Here is a 10,448-nt window from a genome sequence, read left to right as displayed (position 1 = left end):
ACACTATTCGGATTTCATTTTTGTTTCTTAAACACTTTATAAATGAACTTACAGCAAATGTAAATTCTAGAAACGTGACAAAATCTCATTACGATACTGCTGATGTATGTGTGTATGTATGTACATAGAGACTGCTTGGGCAAGGTATATATATACATATGTGTGTGTGTGTTACGTTTCTTGCTTTTATTTATATATATATATATATATATATATATATATATATATATATATATTATATATATATTTATTTATGTTTCTTAAAAACTGACGAATGATTAAGATTATAACTATGTTACTGCTCACATATAAATGTAATTAAAGAACGAAATATTATATACTTCGTAATCCTAAAATAAAGATTATACGGCAAAAACAATATATTTAATTAATAAATTTCTCTCTTTAAGAAGCCAAAAATCACAGACAATGTAGTCTCTATACCGGTATTATTTACCGACAGGAATCTCTCAATATTAATGTTCTTACTGCCTTTTGTATCACTTACAATGTTATCTATATCAGATGCTATCGTTTCTATTAATTAAACTATCTTCTTTGTCTACTGGTGGTGGGCCCGTGGTTAAAGTTGTACTTGGCCCTGCTGTCAAATAGCCAGCAGATACAGGTGTTCCAGCTAAATAACGATCAAGCAATTTAATAATCGGCAAAAATATATATATATATATTTAGCTATGCATTAAAGTTATTCATATATATTATACCTGTAAGATAACCAGAACTGGTATTATTCGAAATGAACAGATCGTGCCGTTGATCCTTATATTCTGCCCATACACTCGACTTTTCCAAAATGGCATTAACTTTTTCACCAAGAAGTAAACTTTTCGTCATGGCTTTTAAAGCTTTTACTATTTGTGCTTTAGTCGTGGCAGGGTTTTCAACAATATCTAATCGTCCTTCCAATATATTTAAGAGATATGGTACCATTTCGGCGTCCAACGCCTACGATAACAATAAAAAAAAAATAATAATAAACCATCAATAGTTTTGAACGCGGTATATGTGAAGCATGACAAATCCTCTTTACACATACCTGCTTGATAAGTCTATCTTCATTCGTCGAAAATAATCTGTTCAGCGTCTCGCATGCTACCGCGATCATGTCTCTTCTCGATTGCATCGCATGCTTTAATGGACTTATGCATTCCGTTTGGCATATAGATGAGATACAAATCTAAACGCGAGTAAATAAATCAAATAAATTAGCAACGTAATTGTAAATTATATACAACTGATTGTTGACGACAGGTGATTTACTCACCTCGCTTGTCGCTAATTGATGTAGAATTAATATAGCTGTCTTATATACCGATGGCTGACCATTATGAGCAGCCATCTGTCGACAAAGTCGCGGTATATGACCCAAGGATGGTACTTGGTCCGCCAAAGTAGGTTGCGCTTGGAGTAAACACACAAGAGCCTGTGTCGTTAATTCCAACATATCCGTCTAGAAAGAAAATAAAAAATAGGTACATAAAATAAATTAAGTCAAGATAATATTTTCATACGTTAGCTCTCACTGTATTTTTATTATAATACTTACATCGGTCTTTTCCTTGGACATTAATGTTAATGTAGAGTCCATCAGCTCACTTAAGAATTCCTTTGGTCTCCTAAGCGCCCAAGCGGGACTGGCTATAAATAATCGAAGATACACTCCACCTACGACAGGCTCGTTCGTCGCGATATCGATATTATTTTGCGTATCAGGTAACTTTAATATGGCATTTGGATTTCGTCTCTGTAACGCGTGGTATCTGAAAGATAAGATATCAATATAATTAACTCGACATCCTTGCACATCGCTAAAGAAGGTACGAAAGAAGAGGGAAAGGAGAGAAGGGAATGAACGTGATAAATCAATTTATAATACTTACTCGTCTTTCAATTCCGCAATAATTCTCGCTACTCTAGCCTTTGCATCATCATCCCATATCAATTCAGGATTTTCGTGCTGTGTCTCAAACATGTGTACACACTGCTTGGGTGCATCGCGAATAGCTTCGCTGAATAATCTAGGTAAAAATTTCGATAAATCGAGCTTAACTTTTGGTCCAGCTAATTTATCGGATGACATTTTTGCAAGTAATTCAGCTGCTGCTTCTCTCGTCTGAATATTACTCGAGTTACAAAAGAGATCAAGAATGTACACGACAGCACCTGGAAAACATTACATAACAAATATGTTCAATGCATGATCCACGCGACAAATAGCTGTCAGTATCTTTCTGTGTATACAAACCTTTCGATAATGCATCTTTAACAATTTTAGTCGAGCTCATTAGTGCGTATAAAGTTTCCAATGCGATAAGCTGATACTCTTTCAAGCTGTGCAAACATAACAACAAATGCACGACAACTTCATTTGCGGCAATATCATCAACGCATTCCTGATTCTTGGTAACATTACTGATCACTTCTAGAGCGCTCTTTTGAATTAATTTAAAATTACTGCAATTTAAAAGTCCAAATAGCAATTTAAAGTGTCCCATACACTGTAATTCAATGCCAGGGTTATTTTTGATAACATTATTCAGAGCTTTAAGCGCCATCACGATGTGCTCCAATTTATCTTGGTCCTTTTTAACCGAACTAATACTGCCTAAAGATGTTAAGTACTCTGAAGATAGTGATAGAAATTCAAGCAAGTTTATCGTGAAACCTTTGGGATTCTGAAAATTAAATAGCTCTCATTACTTTTGTCACGGACCGTAGCGGTTATAAATTATCTTGTACGCACGCACGCACACGCACAATTTTGTTTCCAACTTGGAAATAAATTTACCTCGATTGGATATGCTGGTTGCTCGTTGTATACCTTGACGAATATTTCGCCGATTACTAATTCGTCAGCATGAGCAGTATATTTGAAATCACTAAAATCATGTTCAAAATTATCGCTATTATTTAATCTCTCTTGCCGTTTCAGTTCTAAATATTCATTTAATTCTGCTCTGGTTCCATTGTCCCAGATTAAATATGGATTTGAACAATTAGAATTCAGTATCTTTAAAATTTCTTCAGGTTTATCTTTAACAAGCTGACGTGCTAGATAGGGCGTTAATAAACTTTCTAGAGCGGCAACTGTAACTGGATTAACGGGAGTCTCGTTGTCGTCCTTCATGTAACCACCTAATCTAGCACAAGCACGAATTGCCAATTTAGCCAAGTTATTGGCTACTTCCTGACGATTTTCATCTTGATTTCTTTCCACACCACCTTCTTCCAATGTGTAATCGTAGTTGAACATGAAGAGCAACAGATCCCATAAAGCACCGGATTGCAATAGTTGCATTTGTAATATGCTGTCTGTAGCAAGAGATGAAACGCACTCTGTGGCAACTGCACATAATTTTGTTAAATGCTGCAAAAGAGGACAAAGAAAAATAAAACGTGAGATGGAATAAGTTGGAAAGAGTTCTATATATTCTTTAGTTATAATTTATATCTTTGTAGGTACCTTAAAATGCAGTATTCTGCAAAGGTCTCTTACAAGTTGCGGCAATTCAATAATCTTATCTCTGCATCCTCGAAATGATCCGGCAACAGCGAAACATCTAGTTATATGCATACAAACTTGCACTGCTATGTCAGTGGGTTTGCTCGATCTGCTTAAAACAGATACGCATCGCGTATACGCTTCCAACAATACGTCTAAACCACCCTCCCTTCGCAATTCTTCGGCATTTAAAGCCGAACAGTGCACTGTGTGATACGCAAGTTCACTTGCAGCTGCCAGCAATGGGGCAGACTTTGAAAATAATCGTTCGTCATCCGTTTCCAGCTTAATCGTTTTAATCAATTGAGGATAACCAGCGTATTTGTAAGGTCTAAGCTCATCTGTATATCTATGGAAAAGGATGCTCTGCGTCCTTAAAATCAAAACGATGTTGTCAGGATTAGGACCAGTCGTCGACCAACAACTGCGACTGCATAGAAACTCGTATGCCTGACTAACAGCTTCAAACTTGTCCTAGAATCATTATTATTGTTACACACACACACACACATTCACATAAAAATATTAAAATAATTCACAATAAATAGAAGCTTACTCTGCCTTCAGGATTTTTGTCAGGATGATACATTTGAGCTAATTTATAAAATGACTTCCTCACGATCGCTTCGTCATGCTGCTTTCCACTAGGTAAGCAAAGTTGCTTATAAGCTTCATCCATAGTCATTAGAGGTGGCTTTTTCTCTACTTCTCTTTTCCACGCGTCTAATACATCTTTTAATAATTGTACCTAATTCAATAGCACACTCGTATAAGTCATTAATGCACGATGCACGATGCACGATACAGAAAAGATCAAGTCAATTGATTTGCTTTAACTTACAGGTTCTGGGATAGGCCATTGTGGAAATTTAACAGTGTCGCAAAGATGTCTGAGATAGAATATCTGACAAAACAATTCATTTTCCAATTGTGGATATCTTACAGCAGGTATAGCGATATATTGATACCTGGCCATGGTATGACTTCGCAACTTGGGAGTAAAATCTGCAATATGCGCAGCAATTTTCTCGATAAGCATTCGTCGCATTTCTGCGTTCCAAATTGCTTCCGGCGTATCGTAATCTCCAAGGAATATCTGCGCAAATTTCTCTGCTCCGTGATTCTCTAAATAACTCACCATTGCGTCGGGCAACAGTTGGCCGAGAATACTTCGTTGCATGATATCTGAAGAAGTGTTCTAAAGGACACACGACAAAACAATGTTATACATACAAGTATTTCTCTATCGTACGTGTACGTATATTACAATTTTTATTAATGAAAACAGATGTAAATATCAGACATATCTATATATGTATGTGTATATATATATATATATATATATATATATATATATATATATACTCACATCGTCGTTCCTAAAGGCTTGTTTAGTGTGCGTAAGTTGTAAAAACCTCGCAATTGGCAAGACGTTAGAACCAGTGTACATTAAGATAAAGTAAAATACGCCGGTAAGATAAATTTTTGACACATCTGCATTGTCTCGCATCACTTCACACAACAACGTAGCGACTCTCTCAACTAGGATTGGATCAAACGTTAGCAAAAGCTGTACAATATGTGGCAGATACTGAAGATCGGATAGCAATCGCTTCACACGTGGCAATGGTCTAATTACCGCGTCATCGGCATCTCTACTTGGGAAATATTCACACATCTTGATTAAAATGTTGAGGATTAAATTAGCCAATTCACTTTCATTTATCACGGGAGTTCCCTTTGCAACAAGACTCCACTTTAATTGTGGCACTTGTGAAATCGTTTTCCATCCATCTAATCCCTGTGCCCAAACTTTTGTTTTGTGAGTCACATGATTTGAACCGTACAGTTCCTTCAGGTCTTTTAGACTCATCGGACCTTCACGTTGATCTCCATTATTGTAATACCATTCTTTCTCCATTCGTTCCTGCTGTGGACCCGCTTCTATCACATTGGTTTGCGCCGGTACGACTGCTCGGGAAGTATGTAAATGTGCCAACGTCAATAAATCGACTAAGGTTCGTACACCATTCTGATCCATTATGTCTTTGACATTTCGCCTGTGCAATATGAGTTTATTTATGAACATGACTAGCCTATCGCGCTCCGTTCTATCCGCGCAACGTTCCAACATTCCCAATATGTATTTCGTATCTGAGAATGGACCAATATCCTCGTAATATCGACCGTACACTATCGTCATTGCTTGCAAGCAAAGGCACTTCATTTCGATTTTCGCAGTCAATAAAAATCTATGGTATAAATCATTAAAAAATTCGTATCTGCAATTGAAAATAAGACATCGTTACGTAAACTGTCTAGACAAACATTTATCACATTTTTTTTTTCTTATTTTCATGCTATTTGTAACACCTCGTAAACGTTTCTTTCTTTCTTTCTTTCTTTCTTCTTTCTACCGTTGGTTTCGTCACGTTTGTTACGCAACCAGTTTGTCGTTTGTCAATCAATTACCTTTGGATTCACAAAATTGGTAATGTCCCGTCACACGATACGTTTTTCGTCGAATGTATGTAAAATGGTTATCGATATATGTACTTACGATTTTCTTATAGGACTGTCCGGACTATCCTTTTCCAATAAAAGCCTCAAGTAGTAATCTCCAATTTTAACTTCATCCGAAAGACATTGATATTGCACCTCGAACTCTCTATGATTCCACGCAATCAAAGTTCCGCCAGCCAAGTCTTTATCTGAACTAAATGCACGTATCTCGTTTTCCAAAGCTATTCTCAATTCCTCTCTCGTTTTGTGATTCCAAATTAAATTTGGCAGTGCGTGATCTTGATTAAATTTATAATAGAATAATTTCCAATTTGCTTCAGATTTAATTCGTTCTCTACGTTTTCTTAAAACTATCGGACGCTCTTTAATCTTCTCTCTACGTTCTATTCCAATACGAGCACCCCAATGTTGCAAAGCATTTTCTACATGCTTTTCAACTACTCGCATCTGACGTTCGATAGCGATCCATTGTGGACTTTTCTTATTTCTTGACGCATGATCTATAGCAATCTTTAAATTGTCACGATTGTTCAATCTCTCTTCTTCCAAGAATGACTCCGGTACTTTTTCATCAGAATCCAAATAATTCAACAAACCCACCGGCTACGAACAAATTGCAGCAGTTGCACATTATTCGTATTTAAATGCACCGCGTAATAGGCGCTATTTTAAAAGCATATACGTGTGTCTCTATCTTACAGAGTGCGAATCCTATTTCAATATAGACAATATCGACTCACCATAATTCGTTTCAATAATCCCATAGCTGTAGGATGTCCCGTGATCCACAAACCTACTAAATGTCGGCACAATTGTCGATGCGTTAATAATCTGCTGTCACTACCGATCGTAAATAAACTATTTAACAAATGTCTTGGTAGAGCTCCTTCTGCAAGTGCCAGTTCTTGCATTTTTGCTGCTACCTCTGGTGCACCCTCTTCAATGATTGCTCGCATTATTAATCCAGCACCTTTGACCACAGCCAACGAAGGATGTTGAAACAATTTAAACAAAGATCTACCTCTTGTAGCAACCATTTCTAAAAGATTGTCAAAATGTTTGCCATCGGTAGTTTCACTGTATGGTACACACAGGGCAAATGTTAAAAGATCGAGCATAGCGGAGACTACCAGTGCACCTGTACCATGATTCTGTAATATTAAAAAAAAGAAAGGCTACGATGTATTGCACAGTAAATCAGATTTCTCTCCCCCCCCCCCTCTCTCATTTCATGTCTTATTATATTTTAGGATATCTCTGCACATTATCAAAAAACTTTTACAGCTTCTTATTGCTTCTACAGTAAAAGGCATAAATTTAACCACATGTTAAATTTATCGAGACGTCGATAAATATATTTCAAAAATTAAAAAATTTACAAATAATTAACAAACAAACAAAAATGCTGAAAGACAATCAAGTCATACAAAGCAAAGGCTTTAAAATAGATCTCAGAAACACACGCAACAAATTTGATGTTACGAACAATAAGAGTAAATGTAACATTTGTAAAATACTTACAATGTGATTAACCCACATTTCAAGTAGACTTTCCAAAAACTTATTACTGCTGAGCAGACTACTTTTGTTCAGTTGTTCTTGTCTTAAATCGCAATCGTCATGCATTGGTTGCATTAGAGCGCAAATACAATCTATGGCAGCTTGCGTTACACCACAATTTTGTCTTTTCAAAGCCTTCACGACCTTTGTACCAACGGTTTCTCTAAAGCCAGGAAGTGTTGTAAATGCAGCGAAACCGATTTTGCTAGCCACCAGTCTTCGCAGTGCATGAAATTGTGCTTCAATCTCGCTATTTGTCTCGAGATCTTTGCTTATTAAAGTATTCAAAGCCCCGAGGATAATCTTGTCTTTATTTTCAGTAAAAATCCCCTGTAAGTAATCATTCGTGATACGATGTACTTGGAGTTGTAATGTTGTTACAGTCCATTCAAGCGGTACAACTTCCTGGATAAACAGAAAATGTCTCATGTCCCTTTATGTACTATTTATAATTCATATAAACGTATTCGTTTAAAACTTAACAATCTCTTTACACGTATATCGATTTTATTAAGTTTCAAAGGGAAACTCGAAACTCTCTCACACAGTCTCACGAACACTTTAACCGCTTCAATGTACTGTACAAACTCTTACCCATGTGCTTACAAATGCGTAATGATTACTTAACGATATTTCTTAAGTACAACTCTCGTATACGCAATCAGAGATAGAGAAATGCTTCATCTTACGTCTTGCGTAATGGAGTAATTAAGCCCGCTGTACGGTACATTTGCGTTAAATCTCTCCAAAATTTCAGCAAACGTACGTCCTCCAGGCGGCTGCTGAAGGAATTTGACATGCGTCGTCTCGACCTCCTCGTCAACAGGTAGATTGAAAGGTCCGAGTCTTTTACCTCTGGCTATGGGATACATCTTTACATGAACATCTCTATTACCAGATGCTCTTACACCATCCAGTAAAGATGCCAATAAGGAATCTCTATTTGTCGCGGTATAACTGCGCATTTGACCATTGAGATATTGTATAGTGAACAATTGAGGATTATCGTTATCACGAATCAAAGTGAAAATGTCCGACAGTGGCCTAAGAGTACAAATGTTGTAGGTTTGAGGATCTCTTTCCAACAGGCAAGTGTCTGAAAGACAAAGCGTTCTTCTTTGAGGATCCAGATGCCTCGAGGAGATTTTGTGGACAGTAAATTCCGATACACTCGTTATATGCTCGTCGCTGCTAAATTTCCCTAATCTTTGAGCAATAAAGTCATCGAGTCTTATAGGCTCCTTCAACATCTTTATATTAATGCCCAAGTTATTTAATGCAGTTTCTTGCAATTTCTTTTTTATCTCTTCCATATGTTTAGAAGCGAAGAGATGCAGACGTCCAAATCCACCACATACAATCACAAATCCATTGGGATAATCTTTCATTGTCAGGAGCCCTTCAAAATCTTTATAACAATAACTAGCTAATACCATGTTTGTCGCAGGATCTAATTGATCAAGACTGTATGGTGTTATTTCTAATACAATGGGTAATCTTGTATCAGACCAGTGATGTTTATAAGCTGAATATCTCTGCAAATATAAATATAACATACATATACATAATGTATGCATATATTATATAGTTAGTAATTCTCTCTCTCTCTCTCTCTCCTCCTCCAAGTGTGGGGGCTCATTTCTTTCATATATAATACTCAGTAGGAGAAGAGAAAGAAGAAAAAATACATGTGCATGTGTAAACTTACCAAAATTTCTTTAGACTTTTCAACATAATTTCTGTACTTGAGTGCTTCTGTCAATAAGTGTGGTCTATGTTCAGAGCTAAACTTCATGGTCTCATTTTTCCGTTCCTTACGTACGGTTATAGTAAATTCATGAGAACCTACGTGATTTCTATTTATTGGCTGTACACTTATAAAATCAGAATATTCCCATTTGTTTGTCACTTCTAATGTACCAGGATTGTATGTCGTTATCCCCATAGAGCCAATGGAGAAGATACGCTTGTACCTAAAATATATTACTTATTGTTAGATGTAAGTGAATGAAAATAGCATTGTTATTTCAAAGAGTCATATATTATCGAACGTAACTTGGTTAAATAAATACCTAATGAGAATGTTGAATATTAAATAAGTTGTAACGCAAATTAAAATCAAAGAATCAAAGATAAAAATATTTTTCATATATTTTTATCTTTGATTTTAATTCGCATTACACTTACTTAAAAACTAAAATGATAAAGGTGTCTCTCCGCGGGCAATAGGTCTTAGAGACACACACAACAGACAGTGTCCCAGCATTAGTACCTTATATAGTTGCATGAACCAACCGTCGAACAATCGTACAATCTTTTGTTTGACGTTGGACATTAATTCGCTTCTACATCTCTTTCCAACGCAACGCAACGTCTTGAATTGACGTGCAAAAATATGGATTGATACATAGATATGAGAGAGAAAGAACAACGCATCGCACTTACTTTCCTTTCCATGTAGAATGCTTGGTAACTAAAAAGCATGCCACATCTTGATTGTCCTTTATCGGCATCATTGTTTCATTTCTTGTGGACGCAATCGTATCGGTTCGGATAAAGTCTTGGTCTTAATTAAACCGCAGAACACTACTCGCACAAGGTGAAAGGCGTAGGAGAACATTCGCGCACGAGTTAGAAAATTACAGGACCGTCATTACATAAATTACGGACATAAGAAGAAAGGTATAAACTTTAACTATGCAGTCCTTGCTGCTGATTTCGGTCCAAACGGTCCAAACAGGGGTACTTGCGTACGTGCTCATTAATCCCTTTCATCTAACGACGGTCATCTTTGACGGCTTTGATGGCTTCGTCAACCTGGAAGCAGCCATGACGGTCGGGA

At 36.5% G+C, this 10,448-nt stretch overlaps 1 protein-coding gene across 3 annotated transcripts; it reads right to left on the bottom strand.

The window, feature by feature from the left end:
- Window positions 1–241: 241 nt before the first annotated feature.
- LOC112465818 (dnaJ homolog subfamily C member 13) lies at window positions 242–10,428 on the bottom strand. Of its 3 annotated transcripts, none has more exons than XM_025033561.1 (18): window positions 10,052–10,428; window positions 9,315–9,579; window positions 8,296–9,141; window positions 7,568–8,011; window positions 6,787–7,197; window positions 6,084–6,649; window positions 4,893–5,805; window positions 4,365–4,721; window positions 4,080–4,271; window positions 3,485–3,997; window positions 2,810–3,388; window positions 2,267–2,696; window positions 1,902–2,184; window positions 1,568–1,781; window positions 1,286–1,471; window positions 1,058–1,198; window positions 726–966; window positions 242–637 (listed from the first exon to the last, which is right to left on the bottom strand). In XM_025033561.1, exons 1-18 carry the CDS (start codon window positions 10,120–10,122, stop codon window positions 522–524), a joined length of 6,768 nt encoding a protein of 2,255 aa, XP_024889329.1. In that variant the 5' UTR covers window positions 10,123–10,428; the 3' UTR covers window positions 242–521. The 3 variants fall into 3 exon arrangements, with proteins under 3 accessions (XP_024889329.1, XP_024889331.1, XP_024889330.1); XM_025033563.1 differs by having other exon boundaries at window positions 5,163–5,805; XM_025033562.1 differs by having other exon boundaries at window positions 7,568–7,936.
- Window positions 10,429–10,448: the final 20 nt, after the last annotated feature.

Source organism: Temnothorax curvispinosus, unplaced genomic scaffold (assembly GCF_003070985.1).
Source record: "Temnothorax curvispinosus isolate PA1 unplaced genomic scaffold, ASM307098v1 QBEX01015530.1, whole genome shotgun sequence".
Classification (NCBI taxonomy): Eukaryota; Metazoa; Arthropoda; class Insecta; order Hymenoptera; family Formicidae; genus Temnothorax; species Temnothorax curvispinosus.
Note: the sequence above shows the minus strand (reverse complement) of the source record. Positions and strands in the feature narration are given on the sequence as shown.